This window comes from Heterocephalus glaber, unplaced genomic scaffold, assembly GCF_053883595.1.
Source record: "Heterocephalus glaber isolate CG9 unplaced genomic scaffold, H.glaber_assembly_v1.0 deba00001600, whole genome shotgun sequence".
Lineage (NCBI taxonomy): Eukaryota > Metazoa > Chordata > Mammalia > Rodentia > Bathyergidae > Heterocephalus > Heterocephalus glaber.
In genome coordinates, this window is record NW_028258372.1 from 14,565,762 (window position 1) to 14,583,432 (window position 17,671).

At 35.5% G+C, this 17,671-nt stretch overlaps 1 protein-coding gene across 3 annotated transcripts in view; it reads left to right on the forward strand.

Annotated features, from left to right (window-relative positions):
* Positions 1 to 17,671, forward strand: part of Pappa2 (pappalysin 2) — a 592,890-nt gene that overhangs the window by 455,313 nt on the left and 119,906 nt on the right. For all 3 annotated transcript variants that reach the window (XM_087194134.1, XM_087194135.1, XM_004853387.3), the window contains 4 exons: positions 62 to 190; positions 5,974 to 6,065; positions 9,801 to 9,991; positions 12,175 to 12,321. In XM_087194134.1, coding sequence (XP_087050260.1) covers positions 62 to 190; positions 5,974 to 6,065; positions 9,801 to 9,991; positions 12,175 to 12,321 — 559 coding nt within the window. The remainder of the gene's footprint in view (positions 1 to 61; positions 191 to 5,973; positions 6,066 to 9,800; positions 9,992 to 12,174; positions 12,322 to 17,671) is intronic.

Here is a 17,671-nt window from a genome sequence, read left to right on the forward strand (position 1 = left end):
AGGATCCAGGCATGATACCATTTTGTGGATGTCATAGTCACAAACCCATTGGTTTCCACAGGGAAGTCACACCTGGACAAATGTATCAATACCAAGTTCAGGCTGAAGCTGGAGCAGAACTAGGAGAACCTTCACCTCCTCTGCACCACATCCATGGAGCTCCTTACTGTGGAGATGGGAAGGTGGAAAAGTGAGTATTGTGTGTCGAGGAATGTGAGGGCTAGGTCATTCTGACCTCCTCAGACTCAGCCTCCAGGTTGAGCTTGACTTGTTTGGAAATGTAGGGGGCAAGGTGTCATGTGATTCTAGAGCTGAAATTACAAAATCTGGGATCTGATAATGATCTTGAGACATCACTGACATCTCTGTATATTTATGGAGGGACTCAGTTTTATTTACAGCTCATCCCAGAGTATTGAGATATTGGAGTTGAATCTCTGGAGTCCCCTTAAGGCCTCAGTGAACAACTGTGGGGTAAAAATTTAGGAAGAATTCACCCTGAAGAAGGTTCCTTGTCAAATGATGCTGAAAGAGGATAGCTTTTGGGCAAGTGTTTTACCCTACACTACTAACTGGCTGTGTGATTTTACTAACTAGCTGTGGGATTGAGGAAAGTCAGCTGCTTATTTGACCCCTGAAAGTATTAATTACAATGTAATTTCCAACTATTCTATAAACATCATTAAAGTAAAGATGGAAACATTTCTTTGGTTTCTTAACATCCCATGCTGCCCTCTCTGTTGTCTTGTGAAACTTACCTGGGGAACTAATTCATTCTTATTTCACTGGGGATTCTCCAATTTTACAGCCGAGAAATCCCCAGCCCTAGGAAAACCGTGGCAGTTGGTCACTTTACATCAACCCATTCTTAACACTCACCAAACCTAATTTGTCACTTATGTAGAGTTTCTGGGAGCAGGAGGCTGAATGGCCAGGCACTATAATTTGTAATAATAAATTACATTTGTTCCGGATTCCGCATTTCCCAGACAAGGTGAAAATATACTGTATCATAAAGCCTTAATGGAATTCCATCCCATCATTTAACAGTCGCTGAACATTGTTTATCTGCTCCGTCTTCTAAGAACTTTAAACTACAGTGTAAGTCTACTCCTTTGCACAGAAATACTGGCACTGAATGTTTCCAGATGTTGTTTATATATGGAAGCTACCAAGATCACTTTAACATGCGATCCTTGTTGGTTTGTTCCCCCACAACCCCCGCTTAGCTCAGCCCCAACCTGTTGTCTCCTCCCTGCAGCGCAGATGGAATTTCTCCCTGTTGATGCTTCGCGTGTGCACAGAACAAGTCCTTTGTTGCTGCTGTGGTTTTCTCTGTTCTGCCCACTGTGTCTTATGTCTGCACCCCACAAACCAAGGTGTTTGGAGGCTGTGTTACCACTGCTGCACTGACTTAAACTTCCTTCATCAATACCCCACCCTAAGTCATAGTGCTGGCTCAGGTCATTCCCTGGTGATGCCTAGGATGGGGCCCTGGGGTGTGACATTTGCCTGGGTGGTGTGGGACAGAAAGGGTGCAGGGCTCTCTTCCTAATTTGGTATTCACATTTACTCTTATACTTTGAAGCAGCTTCACTAGATTCAGCACTTTTTGGCTACTGAGTCTCACAAGTTTCCTTATCCAAATGGACTTTTAAGCTTTTATCTGCATTTCTTCTCTCTGTAAAGTAAATCCTGCATCGTGCAATGGGAAGAAATCTTTGAATTCCAGCTGGGTCTCACATGGGGGTACCCTGTTACACTAAAATAAAAAGAAGAATTACCAATAGCTTAGCCCCCCTGTTATCGCTTGACAATGAGACTATCAAAACAAGTGCAAAGGAGAGCCCTGCAATGTCGAGCAGTATTCACTTAGAAATTGATCACCTCAGTGTGTACTGTCCAATATAGGAGATACCAGCACATGTAGGCCTTGAAGTGTAGCAAATACAGTTAAGAAGCTGAATATTTAATTTTAATTGATATGAAGTAATTTAGTTTAAAAGCTGAAACGCAGTTCAGTTATTGGAAAAATTTTAAGTATAACTTAAAAGTTTAGAATGACTTGGTAGGTGAATTTACTTTTTAAAGTATAAATTTTATGAAATCTAATTAAAAATTGATTTGAATTGAAATACATTGTAAATGAAAAATACACATCCAATTTCAAAGTCTTAAGATGCAGAACATAACAGCTCATTAATAATTTTACACCCATTAAATGTTGAAGTGATATTTTAGGTATGTTAAGTTGGATAGAAATACATTATTGAAACTAACTTTGCTCATATCTTTCTACTTTATTAATGACTACTAGAAAATTAAAAATTATATGTGACTCCCATTATGTTTTTATTGAACATCATTGCCACAAGATGATACACAATATGCTTATATTAACTATTTGGATTACCTTCAAAATAAAAATATAAAATTGCCAACTTCCAACCCTATATCCTGGACTCCAGGTAGAGAAACAGTGATGTAGGTTAATTCTCCTTCCTTGATGAGCAGACTGAAGTGTGAAGTTTGGGGACTTCCTGAACCTTGTACATCTCATTAGATACCCAGTGTGGCATATTTTCATTGAGTTACATTCCCTTTGTATAGAAAAAGAGAGTGTGAAGTTCCTTTTATTCCTTCAATTAAGGTTTTCTCCTTTCTTCTACTTCTTGTCCTTTCTCCAATTCAAGCTTATTGTACAGAATACAATTATTGGCTTGGTGTTTATCTCAGGGGTTCAGTGCCTACCTAACATGCCCAGGCCCTGGGTTACATTCCTAGCACTGCAAAAGATATGATTATTATACTACTACATCTCTAGAATACTTTTAATTCATGTTAAAGCGTATCCAATTATTCAGTTATTACTCTATTCCCATGAGGTATATTTTAAATAATAGTAGAGCCACCAGTGATTCCCTGGATCTGAAAACCTTTTCGTGTTCCTAAGCTCTTTATCTACTGAGTTGAAATACATATCCATTTTGGACATGGTGAAAAGCCAAGGAATAAAATGGTAAACTTCATCCAATTTGCAGAAGCCAAATCTTTGTTCTTTCACAGAAGTTTCAACCCAAGTATATATATCTTATTCTCATAACATGCTTCATGTTCCTTTCACTGTCAACTAACTTACCCACCTCAGTCCACATTTTGCCATCAATTGCATTAGCTTTTGAGGCTCAAAATGGCATGTCTTCTTCTCAGGGCCATTTCTCCCCTGTAATATATGGCAGATGCCACTAGGTGACAGTAGGGAGCTTGGACTGGGCCTGAACTCTGGATATGCCTTGGACTTAGTCACAGAGGGGCTGGTTGTGTGTTCTAGTAGTACACAAATAGGAGAACTTGACTTCTTAAAATTCTAACTTTTGGAGCTGCATGTAGAAAAAAGCCAATGAAACAAAAATACAAAGAAATATTAAATAAATTGAATAGAAAACAAAACCATAAAAATAGGGAAGTTCTCTTTGGATCAGCTATTTATTTTTTCTTCTTTTTAAATGGTCAAATTTAAAGTGATTTAAGTGAAATTCTTTTTAACCGATACATAAAAATATTCATATTAATAGAGTACCATGTGATGTTCTGATGTATGTACACATTGTGTAATGTTCACATTGGGTCAAACATATCCATCTCCTCAAACATTTTATTTCTCTATGGTGAAAACATTCAAAATCTTTTCTTTGGGCTATTTGAATACACAGTGCGTAACTGTTATCCGCACTCTCCCCACTCACTGTTCAATAGAACTCTAGAACTTCTTACTACTATCTAACTAACTTAGCATACACTGAACAACCTTTTCCTCTCCCTCCCTCTCCCTGACACTTCTCAACCTCTACTAACCACAATACTACTTTCAACTTATGTGTGATCAACTTGTTTAGATTCCACATGTAAGTGAGATCATGTGGTACTTGTCTTTCTGTGCCCAGCCTATTTTATTCAATATACTGATTTCCAGTTCTATCCATATTGTCAGAAATGACAGAAGTTCATTCTTCTTTATGATCAAATATTATCCTATTGTGTATATGTTCTACATTTTCTTCGTCATTCATCATCTCAGCTATTGTGAACAGTGCAGCAATGAACGTGGGAGTGCAGATATCTCTTTAAAATACTGATTTAGTTTCTTTTGCATGCGTACTCAGTAGTGGGATTGCTGAATCATATGGTAGCTCTATTTTTAATTTTCTAAGGACCTCCATGCTGTTTTTTGTTGTTGTTGTTTTTGCTGTTGTTGTTTTGTTGGTACCAGGAATCAAACTCAGGACCTTGCATTTGCCAGGCAGGTGCGGTGCCACTGAGCTACATTCCTGGTCTTCCATACCATTTTACTTTGTTTCCCTACCAAGTGTGCAAGAGTTAACCTTTTCTCCACATTCTCACCAGAACTTGTTACCTTTAATTTTTTTTGATAATATTAACTCTTATTGGACTGCAGTATAATCTCCTTGTGGTTTTGATTTTGCATTTCCTTGATGATCAGTGATGTTGAACATTTTTTCATGTACCTGTTGGCCATTTGTATGTCTTCTTTTGGGGAATGCTGATTACCAAATTTCATCAAGTTTTTCTTTTGTTATTGAATTTTGGGACTATTAAGTAGCTCCTTGTCAGATGCATAGTTTGTAAATATTTTCTTCCTTTTTATAAGATGTATCTTTATTCTATTGCTTTCTTTGCTATGCAGAAAGTTTTTAGCTTGATGTTATTTCATTTATATATTTTTGCTTTTATTTCCTGTGCTTTTGCTTCTTGTCCCAAAACTCTTTGCCCATTACAATGTCCTGAATCATTTCTTCTATGTTTTCTTCTAGTAGTTTTAAAATTTTAGGCTTTATATTTAAGTCTTTAAATCCCTTTATGGCTTATATTTAAGTATTTAAGCCATTTCAAGTTGATTTATGACACTGGTAAATATAGGGGTCTAGTTTCATTTTTCTACATGTGTATACCCAATTTTCTCAGCACCATTTATTTAAAAGTCTGTCTTTTCTCCAACATGTGGTCCTAGTACTTTTGTCAAAAAATTGTTGTCTGTAGATGTGTGGATTTACTTCTAAGCTCTCTATTCTGTTCCATTGGTCTGTGTGTCTATTTTTGTACAGAAACAATGCTGTTTTATTACTAGAACTTTGTAGTACAACTTAATGTCAAGAAGTATAATGCCTTCCACTTTGTTCTTTTTGCTCAAGATTGTTTCAGCTCTTGGGTTTTTATGTGTGTGTGTGGTTGCATACAAATTCTAAGTTTTTATAATTCTATAAAGAATGTCATTGGTGTTTTGATAGAGATTGCATAGACTCTGTAGATCATTTTGTATAGTGTGAACATTTTAAGAATCTATAAACATGGTATGTCTTTCTTTGTGCGTGTATGTGTTTTGTGTGGCATGTGTCCCTTTCAATTTCTTTCATCCATGTTTTATAATTTTCATTGTAGAGACCTTCTTTGGTTAAATTTGTTTCTAGATATTTTATTTTTGCAATTATTGCAAACGTAACTGTTTTCTTAGTTTCTATTTCAGTAATTGGCTGTTAATGTATAGCATTGCTCTTCATTTTATAAACTATTGAAACTAGTAAACAAATTCAGCAAAATTGCAGGATATATATTGATGACTTGTCAGATTCCATTCATTACGGAGCTAAGTGAACCTTTTCTAAGTTTATAGCCTTTACAACAGACACTATCAGGACTCTCAAAGGGATCTCTTCAGTATTTTTTTAGTCATGAACTACTGGAATTCTCACGACCTCAAGGCATGCCAATCAATAATCATTGTTTAAATTGATTAAGCATAACACATGTCTGTATGCTTAAAATAGGAGCATTATTTAGCTTCTATTTGAACCCATCTCTTACTTTTAAATACACAATGAGGAATTTTAAGAAATTAAAATGATGGTAGTTAAAAAGAAGAAAACATTTCATGTGCATCTGTATGTATAACTTCAGGAGCTTGGGAGAAGAGTGCGATGACGGAGACCTGCTGGACGCAGATGGATGTTCAAGAGCGTGTGCCCTAGAAGAAGGCTTCAACTGTGTGGGTGAGTTGAGGGGTTTCTGACTAGGGTTATTATGTCGTATTTTTAGAGATGTTTCAGTGTACGTTTTGAGTCCTTACTATTGTGTAAAATATAACTTAGTGATAATAATAAAAACAATTGCATTTTTTTATTCAAAGCACTAAATTATCCCACTAACTTATCCCACTTAATACTTACCATAACTATGAGGAAACTAAATTGAGGCACAGGACCCTTAAATAATTTGTCTTCATTTATAAAGCTAGAAGTAGGAAAGTAAGGATTTGAGTCAAGGAAGTACAGTTCTAGAATCTCAGGTTGAATTGTTAGGTTAGTGCGTCCTACCTTAATGTTACCAAGAATTTCCTTTGGGTTATCATGTGTAACACAAGAATGTCCCATGAGTAACAAAATCGTATGGAGTCTACAAACAAATTAAGGTAAGGACTCATTCTAAGCCAAAGGGAGTGCAGGATATCTCCTGATGTCTGTATTTAATAGATAAAATCATGAAGAATAAAAAACAGACATATTTTTTGTCCTAGGTAATCACTGGTAATGAATTTTGTTAAAATGTGATTTTTTACTCTAGACCTTTGGCACTTGGGGAGGTGACCTTCAATACTTCTCTCAGTTCTAATGAGAACTACCATCAACAGGTTTCTTAGATGCATGTTACTTTCCATTTGTATATGATACAACAGTTCTGCAGAGCATAACCACACATCAATATTACCTTATATAGCAGTGAATTTTAAACTCCTTTTGTATTTCTGAATCTTAAGGTAAAGTAGGATATGATTATAGTTACATAGAATTTACTAAGGTTTCAAGTACTCTGCTGAACCCCCAAATGCCCCTGTTTTCTAGAGCAAGAATGGAATCATAGAATCTTAGTGCCCATGCCTGCATGCATGCATCCATCCATCCATCTATGCACCCATCATTCATCCATTTAAAAAATGCCTATGATGCGCCATGTACTCAGTGGTACCATATATTCAGGTCTGTCATGTGCCAAGAATCTGATACAGATTCACTCCCTTCGTGATTGCAGTCTAGCAGTGACTTAGAATCCAGTTTTATTTTCTTATAGAACTCCCTTCTACCCGATCCTGTGTGATGGGCCTGTAACTTCTGCTAATACAATTCTAGCACCAAAGAATGCACTTTGAAACAGACCATTTTGCTCCAAAGTGGTCTCATCTGTGGTAAAACTTTTCTACCTTTTTCTAGTTTGTAAACTGAGGTTCAGGACATCTCAGTGATTCTTCCAAGCACATGCAACAAGGCCTCTTAGAGCCAGCCCTGGGACTCACTTCTCCTGTGCTCAATCAAGTTCCTTTTCCTTGCTATGAAACTACAGAGAATACATTTTTTCCCCTGTTTTATTTGACTGCCATTCAGATACTTGAAATGCCTCCTCATTATTCTCCCTTTCCAATACAAACATCTCCTCATGTGATTAGGTTTCCAGACCCTTTCCTATTTACCCCAACCTGGCATGCTTCGTGTGGTCAATGCCCAGCGAGGAATCCAATACTCCAGATGTGGTCTGGCTGTGCAGAATACACTGAACCGATTACCTCCCTCTTCTGTGCACAAGTATTTGTTAATGCCACCTCTGTTTGTATTGTTCTTTTTGGTAGCCACATAGTGGTCTCATATTGAAAATAAACACACATTCTCCGAACACTGTGCATCCTCAGTGCAGCTCAAGTCTCACTTAACTTAAAAGCAGACTTGACTTTATTTCTATCACATTTAATCCCATAAAGTTTGACTCATATGTTCTTAGCCTGTAACTCCAGTAAGACTATATCTAAATTACTTTAACTATACTTAAATACTATATTTAAGACTCTATTTAAATTATTTACTGGGTAAAGTTAAAGTGGGATGTTTTGCCATTGGGCATCCTTTTCAATGATCAGTACGTTTATTTGATGTTAAGCATATCATTCTATTTCATTAGAAACCTGGCATGGTGGCGGCTACCTATAATCCCAGTCCTCTATAAGACTGAGGCATGAGGATTGGATATTTGAATTCAGCCTAGGAAACTTAATGACTTAGTGAGACCCTGTTTCAAAATAAAAAATGAAAAAGGACTGAGGATGCAGCTTAGTGTGAAGCCCCTGGGTTCAACCCTATTACTGGGAAAAAAAAAGATTTGAAGAAATCATTTGAAATATATTTTTTAAAGTAGTCCCGAATTTTTGGATGGATTTCTTTAAAAATGACAATTTTAATCCCACGGTAAAAAAAAAAAAAAAAAAAAATATATATATATATATATATATATATATATATATATATCACTCACTAGGTTAAAATTGAAAAAATATACATGTAATTATTATAAATAATAATAAAGAGAGAGCGAGATGGAGACAGACAGGGACAGAGGTAGAAACAGAGAGAGAGAAGAAGATGAATCATCACGTGAAAGTCGTTCTGAAAGCACATCCTGACTGTGGGGAGATGCTGGGGTAAGACAGACTTTGGCAGAGAGCCTGAAATAGGCCGTACGTTTCACATAATATGGGAAGGAGATGAGAGCCCCAAGTAGGCTTAGAAATATGAACTTTGAGGAGTGGCTTAGTCCTGGCATGTAGAGATGAAAGGTCTTAGAGTGGGGAAATAATTATGGAAAATAATTAGTAGTGATAGGTTGAGCAGCTGAAAAATTACTTGAACATCCCTGTAGGGATGCTGTGTAGAAATGAATGCCCAAAACAAAACAAAACCGTGTTATGGTAACTGAATTTTATTAATGATTTTACTGAATGTGTACCTAGGTGTTGATTTATTTTGAATATTGATATTTTAATGCCATGTTACTTTAAGTAGAACTGGGAAATTAGAGATATGCTGTTAATATTATTGTCCCATATTTTGGGACAATGGAACTTCATAAATAACTTTGTGGCTACTTCTCGGCTTTCCAGATTTGAAGAATGCAAGCTTACATGTCTATAAAGAGTCAGTATTACTCACTTAGTAGGAATTATCCTATGAAACTTTGCCCAGGTCTACAAGTTTGTTTTACAACCCCAACAGTTTTCCCCAAATATCCCTTTCTCCTTTGTTTGCTCTGTCTCAGAGTGGCAGGGGTATATTTCTAAGTCATGTATCCTTTTATGTCATTTAAATTCACAGAGACTCAGATTTCTCATTTATGAAATGAATCAAAAAATACACTCAAAGGGTTTTCTGAAACTAAGAGGAATAATCCATGTGTAACCCTGATAAACCTGAAGCTGATACTCATCCAGGTACAGAGCAGTCTACACAGTCAAAGTACAATTCAAGGGGGAAAAACAAGGGAAAGAAATACAATTAAGTGAGAAAATCCCTCAAATAATTTAATATCTTAAAAATTATGGAGGGCATTCAAATATATAGCACCATTTATTTGAGTTCCCCTTTACTGTATATTGCTTCTATGTCTTGCTTCCCCAGAGTGTCTCAAACAACTGAAAAATTTCCCACACCCAGCCTACAGCTGCTGTTCCTTTCCCCCAGTCTCAATGCTTTCTCTGACTTTAATATGTAGGTGAACTCTACCTCTCCTCCAGAAAGTGCCCTTCTTCAGGAATGTGGGCCATGTCTATTTGGAGTAGGCATCAGACTGCTAAGAAGCACAGGGGGTCCTCTTTAGTGGACTAGAGAAGAAATGCTGTGAAGATTTTCATGTTACTTCCTCCTCTGAAATACAAAAACTCTCCCTGTGTCATATGTGCTTCTTCACAGGGGAGCCAAGCCTTTGTTACAGGTATCAGGGAGATGGGATTTGTGAACCTTTCGAGAAGGAAACTAGCATCCTAGACTGTGGTCTCCATACCCCTAAAGGATACTTGGATCAGTGGGCTAGCCAGGCTTACTCCTCTCGTGAAGACAAGAAGTGTCCTGTTTCTCTGGTAACTGGAGAGCCTCATTCCATGGTAAGTTAAGCCAGATGCCTCGATTCAAGGCTGAGCCAAAGTGTGAAGGGACACTCATAGATGTGTAATGGGAGCTTGCAGTGTGCTCCAGATTTTGACATGAAATCTTGTCCTTACTGACCTCAGAAAGAGACAATATTAAGGGAAAGGCTTCCAGATTAGCAGTGAAATCTTACCCTTCATGCTCACTCCATTTAGCCTCATAAGTTTGCATCTAGGCACTTCTGATTTTGCAGTGATTGACTCCAAGGTATACACAAGCATCTCAAAATTTAATTTATAAGTACGTATATCAGAAATTTCATTTAGGCTCTGTGTCTGGGAGAGTTTGTTTTAAAACAAGAAAAAGAAGTAGTAAGAAATCAGAAGGACCGGGTTACACTGTTGGATCCCACTGGTATTAGTATCATTAGATGATTTTAAACAAGTTAGATAATCTTTCTGGGTCCCATACTCATATATAAGTGAGTATGTTAATATCCTTTGGAATTATCTGAATTGTTTATTATAAGGATCAAATGAAATTTAAAATATATATTAAAGTCAAAGTATCATTTGCCTTAAAGAATTATTATTATTGAAAAAATCCTGGAATTAGTACTAAATGCCAATCCCCAATGGTACAATTTTCCCTGAGTATCCACTTAAATGGATAAGAGATCCTCTGAGGACTCTGAAATGCTATGCTATTGACATTTATGGATTATAGTTTGATACTGAGAAGGCTATGGGCCCTTGGCTCTTGTGAATCATTCCAGATACTTTCTTTGTTAAATAGACTCTCATTCGTTGTACCAACACCCAGTGCAATCTTTTCACCAATGTGAAGGTTAGCTCTCCAGGTCTTTCAGGCTAGGATGAAATAATTGGATTTCAGCCTTGGGCGTCCATCTCTGAAGGTATTGAGCCACTTCCCAAGACTGATGCTACAGTTAAAGATCTCATCAAGGACCCTGGCATCTTCTAGATTGTAGATCTTCCATTGCTGTCTGCAGTTTTCTTCTTCTTGCCCCTAACATCAGTGCTGCTGGCCTTGGCATTTCAAGTAAGATGAAAGGAGTGTATCAGAGTGAAGTTGGTGTATGTCCGCTGAGTCTTTCCCTTTGTACTGGGAAAATAGCACCTTTCTGGAAGTTCAACACCGTAGACGTCCAGCCATATCTTATTGGACAGATCCAGGGCACTTTGTCAGACTCAGTTGTAGGAAGGAACCCTGAGGAGATGAGCATTTATGGAACTGGATAACCTTGAATAAAGTTGGAATTTGTTAAAAGAAAGGAAAGAGAAATGGATATTATTAGGCAACTAGCCCTTCCCATGAAGCTCCATCAGCCCAGTTCTGGCATCTTTCTCTGTAGAGTTCTGGTGCCCGTTGGCAGAAAGTCAGTAAAGTCGGGAGATTCTGAGTTTGTGACATCTCTCTGAAGTGGCTTTTAGTCTGTTCTGTCTGTCTTCCCTAATTCCAGTGGAAGAGTTTCCTGGAGTGTTGCTTCCCTAGCTCCTTTATTCAGTAGCCCAAGGCTCAATGGCTCCCTGACTCAGTAGGCTCCCTTTTGGGGTCAATTAATGTTACATGGCAAGGACCTATAACCATTATCCAAGAAAGATTTCCTCTGTTGATCCATGGACAAGTTGTCTGAAATGTGCCAGAATTCTTTTGGCAAGATCCCTGGGCCAATTGATGGTGGACTGAGTTCCTCTGTGTGATTTTCTACACTGGCATGATACTGCATATGATAGTACAAACCTGTAATTCCAGCACTTTGAGAGACAGAGGCAGGAGGATTTCGATTCAAACCCAGTCTGGGCAATTTAGCAGCTTAGCAAGATTATATTTCAAAATAGAAACAAACAGGGACAGGGAGGTAGCTCAGTCCAAAGGCTCTGTATTCAATCCCCAGTACTGCAAAAAAAAAAAAATAGTAATAATAATAATAACTACAATAACAAAACCCTCCAAAACAAAAGACAAAAAAAACCCCAAACAACAACAAAAACAAAAACACTGGCATGTTGAGGCTAACAGAACATTAAGAAATTCTTCTACATTGAGAAAAAGTTTTACTCCAAGTAATATAATCTTGAGACACTCAGAAAACCTTTGGTTTTGTACTGGAGAGGTTTGTGGTCTTTACTTATCGGTCATACTCTGCACTTAATTTTTTGTTGAAACTGCATTTCAGATTTGCACATCATACCATCCAGATCTACCCAAGTACCACCCCTTTACTGGCTGGTTTCCCTGCATCACCAGTGGAAAAAGGCCTCAGGATGAAGGGAGTGAGCAGTTTGAAGATAGCCTGGAAAAGGAGAATGAAGTTTGGCTCGAAGTAAGTGGCTTAAACAATTACTTGTGAAGGTTGTGGACAGGGGAGAGTGTGTGCATGTGTGTGAAATTGTGCATTTGAATGGCTGGCCAGGAAATTTCCTCTTGTTATCTCAGAGTTTTTATATGTTGGATTTATCTTCACCTCTTTTTGAATTTTGGCCTTCTATATGAAAAATCACTTTATCAAAGTAACATACACACAGAAAAATGTAGAAATCAAAAATGCAAAGCTCAATGAAATTTGCAAAGTCAGTGTCCTTTCTAACAATCGTACAGATTAAGAAATAGGGCATTAGAGCCACTCTCACAAAGCTCTCTTCTGTCCCTTTTCTGTGAATGTACTACGGAGGTGTACAGATTAGTTTTGTCTATTTTTAAACTTAAAAACTATTCTGTGTGTACTCCGTCTGATTCTATCACTTTAAACATTGTGTTTGTGAGATTCATTCCTCTTGCTTTCCTTGATTGTAGGGTTCATTTTCTTTGCAACACAGCATTCCAATGAATGAATATATACTCTATTTAAGTAGTCTAATATTGATTTTTGGTTATTTATATTGATATGTTGGATATTTATATTATTTCCAGATTTTTGCTATTACAAATTGTTCTACAATAAACATTTCTGTATTTTTTTAATGAATGTGTATGAACCGTTGAGTATATTTGGCACTGATGGATCATTGGTAGGCCTGCTTTGGTAGATATTCTCAAATAATTTTCCCCAGCTGTTGTACTACTTTATACTCCCACTCAAGGCTTAGGAGTGTTTCAGTTGCTTCACATTTTCACCAACACTTGTAATTTTAAATTTCAATTTTTAGTCTTCTGTAATGTAAAGGTATTGCTCATGTTTTCAAGTTGCATTGTATGATTAATGAGATTGGAAACCTTATAAATGTATATTGGTCATATGTGTATCTTTTTTGTTTGTTTTGTTTTGTTCCTTTTTGAAAGGCATGGTCAAGGTTTTTGCTCAGTTTTCCATTGGATTGTCCTTTTCTTAATTTACATGATGTATTTATAATTTACAATGATTACGAATTCTTTTTCAGTCATATGTACTTTAATGTCTTCTTGTTCTCTAATACAACTCCTAAATATTGGTTCATTTTCTTTCAGAGTATATAGCTATTCTTGCTCATTTGAATTTTATATAAATTTTGAGATCAGTTTATCAATTTCCCCATGTAAAGAAAAAACTAATGGAATTTTGATTGGGATTTCATTAATACTGCAAGTCCTTTGGGAAGAGTTTTCCTTTTTTTTTTCTGGTACTGGGAATCTAACTCAGGGCCTTGTGCTTGCCAGCAGGCACAGCACTACTGAACTACATCCCCATCCGGGGAAGAGTTTTCTTTTTAAAGCAGAGCCATCTAATATTTTTTTTCAGTCATTTAAGTCTTCAACTTCTCTTATTAACATTTAATAATTTTCTGAGGAGAAGATTAATTTATCAAATACCTTTCCACATCTATTGAGATAATCACATTTTCCTCTTCTTTCTTTTAATATCTTGGCTTTGTTGATAGATTTTTAAATGTTAAACAAAACTTAGATTCCTGGAAACAAAGAACAACTTGGAAGTGGTGTAGTGTCCTTTTAAAATACTTCTAGATTTTGTTTAAAATATATGTTAACTGTTCCTTCATCTACATTCCTTAGAGCTTGGCTCCTAATTTTCTTTATTCTATCGTGTCAGGCTTTATAATCAAGGCTATCAAAAATAAGTTTCTTTTTTCCCCAGTTCTTTAGAATATTTTGTGTAAAGTTGTTAATTTTTAAAGTAATCACCAGTGAAGATATCTGACTCTGGAAGTTCCATTGAGGAAAAAATTTAAATTATGAGTTAAAATTTTAAAACAAATATAGAAAAGTTGAGGTTCTCTATTTCTTATTTGATCAATTTTGGTGCGTCAAGTTTTTCAAATAATTTGTCCCTATTTCTAAAATAATAAACTTAATAAGTTTTTAATAATATTTTATTATTTTCTTTGTAATGTTTCTAAAATCTCCAGGAGGATTTTTCCCTAGTGCTATTATTAATTTTTAGTTTATTTATTATTCATATTTGCTAAGGATTTACCAGTTTTATGAACTTTTCATTAATCTCTTTATGTAACCAAAGATACAAATGGTCTTATTTTCATTATTTTCTTTTTTTTCCCCCAGTGCCTTATACATGCTAAGCAAATTGCTCTCTACCAATGAGTTTTACCTACATCCCTGTTTCCTTTATTTTATGCTTGTTTTTAACTTTTCTTTTTTGAGTAACTTGATGTGATGTAGATAATTGATTTTAGCCCATCCATACTTATTACCTCCATTTATCTATCTGCATGTATTTCTCTATCTATGCATTGAGGTTTAAAGCTGCCTCTTAATGCGTGATTTTAGCTACATATCATGAGTTTTTACATAGCATATTTCTGTTATTCAGTTCAAATATATTTTAAAACTTGTGATTTCTTTTTTGATCTTTGAGTTATTTATTAATGTAGTGTTTAAGGTGAAAACATTTTTGGATTTGGAATATAGCTAGATTCTTCTGTGATCAAAAGTATATTCTGCATTTTAATTCTTGAAATTTGTTGAACCTTGAATCACAATCCATAGATCAGCATATGGTCAGTATTGTTAAACATCACATGTACTTGTGAAATGGGTGTGTAATATGCAATCATTAAATATTAAAGCATTCTATACATCTCATAATGCATGTTTATCCACCATGTTCTTGAAATTTCCTTATATTTTCTGTATTGTGTGTGTATTTGTGGTGTGTGTGTGTGTGTGTGTGTGTGTGTACTGTGTCCTTCAGGGCTTGAATAGTACAGTATATGTTAAAATCTCATGTAGAACTTTTGTTATAAAGCAAGCAGTTTTTGTATGCCTTGGTAAATTATTATATTCCTTGACAGGTGTAGATGAAATTCTAACATTTTATCTTTCATACTTCCAGCATCATGTTCCTCTAACACGCACTTTTTTTTTTTTACATCACTTCCTCTGGAACATTTTTATCCTTTTGGTCAAAACTTCTTTTCTCATTTATGTTGACAACTTCACCTCTGTTGAATTTCTCTGGCTGCCTGTCTAGAGTTTCTTGAATGGCAGAAGCATTTCTTCTACAGCTCCATTTACCATTGATCAAATTTTACTTCCAGGATCACAATTTTTCTTTTCTTTGCTGCACTTTCATCCTTCTTGGTCAGTGTTGCTTTTGAGTATCCATTTTTGCAAAATTTCATGTGGGTTTGTCACTAAAGAACAAAGAGACAGCACAACTATGCATTTTTATGTTGAGATCCAAATAAGAGGTACTCAGTGACCAGTCAATGACAGACTCTGAGAGAACTAATGTGATTGGTCACTGATGATTCATATCTGTTATTTACATAGTTATTTTGTATTTAAAGGCTAGCAGTGAATTTTAAACTTTATGTAGTTTCAGTTAATACATTGGGCAAACTGCAATTTCAATCATATTGTTGAGAGACTGATTACTGTTAATTGTGGATATGGGAGCTTTGTAAATTAAAGAAATGCAAGTATACAGTTTTAGAATTTCCGTATCTTTCTGGTGAATTATCTCTTTTTACTAAGAAATATCTCCTTTTATCACTATGAAAACCTATTTAATTTTTCCTATATATTCTTATTTTCTTTGAAATTCTCTATTTTAAAAACATATCAATCAATCATTTTAATGTCTATACCTGGAGCTCTGTTTAAGCTGACTACATTTTCTCTGAATTTTCGCTCATTCAAGTCTATCTGCTATCATGCAGAATAATGTTTTAACTGAATATCAGACACTGAATATATTCTAGAGACTCTGGTTAATAATATCCTCCTTTCAAGATCACATTTTTTACATATATCAAGATTTGGGAAAGATTACGTTAATCCAATGAGTAATGAAGAAGACTAGATCTTGTGCCTTTGTATTTGTAACCCTGGATACATTTTCCTGTTATTTCTTTATTCTAGACTTCAGAGGTCTCTGCTAAAAGCTTGAATTGGGCACTCCACTTTGATAATCTCTGAAGTGCAGTTTCTATTTTCTCAGCAGTATGTGTATCAAATACTCATAGTATCAAATACTCTCTCTAGGCAATTTTTCCCTGGCCTCTTATCCTCTGATTCTGCACAGCTTGAGATGTGAGAAAAATCTCAGAGACTAAAATGGCATGGATGTTAGGCTCCCTACAATGTAGCTTTCTTCTTCTTGATATATTGGGCTCTTAGGCCCTGACTACTTTGGTTGCTCTCCAATACTTTCCAACTTATTTTTTTACTTAATTTATACTTTATAATTATTCTTGCCAGCAATATTTGATCTACTATAAGCTACTCCCTCATAGCTGGAAGCAGAAATCTCCAGCTAGAATTCTATTAATACATGTCATTGAGGTACTTCCTGTGTTTTAGCATTGTACCACATTCTTACAGGTGATCCAGGAGAATGGTGCTTCTACTGTAAATAGCCACTAGTATCATTGAAAGTTATGTTGATATATGAAACCTACTGAGAGAATTTAGATTTCACAAATCCACATGATATCAAAAATTAAGAACTGATTTAAAAAATAAGCTAGTTAGGTGTTTTTTAAAAAAATGTTCTTAGAACTGCAGAATTTCTGACCACTTATTCTTCCTTTTAGTATAATTTAATCTTGATTCGATACACAAATATGTCTTGGATGTAATGGATTAGAGACAAGTTTATTGCACAAGTGAGAAACAATGGTACTGGAAAACATTAGTCTTAAAAATATCTTTCCAAAATCTTTCATTTATTAAAATGATACTTACCCAATAAAATTTTTGTCATTTTACTCCACATTTACTGAGTTTTAGTACACATTTTCTTAATTTTTCTTATTTTCTTCTAATCCTCAGCCAATAGATCAAGAATATAAAGAAATTTGTTAATACAGATAACATAAAGTATAGACTTAAAAATTATTTACAATAATAAGCACATTTTAAAGTCCACCATGCTTTACAAAGTGCATTCTCATGTACTTTTTAAAATTCATCCTTGAGTTTGATAATTGTTTTCCTATTTTACAAATGAGGAAAATAAGAAAAGATTCAAAGTGTTCTTCTCTATCACTCAAGATTAAAATGGCATTGAGGGTCAAATTCATGCCTCTCATCTCTAATCCCATCTTTATGCCTTTAAATTATGTTGCCACATTCATTCAGCATTTATTAAGCATGAGTAGTATGCCAAACCCAGAGCTAGGCATTGTGGATTTATAGGGAGTAGGACATGAGCAAGAAAATGAGTTTAAACATATGTGGATTGAAAGGAAAATCTTCCAGTCATCTTCTGTTGTATT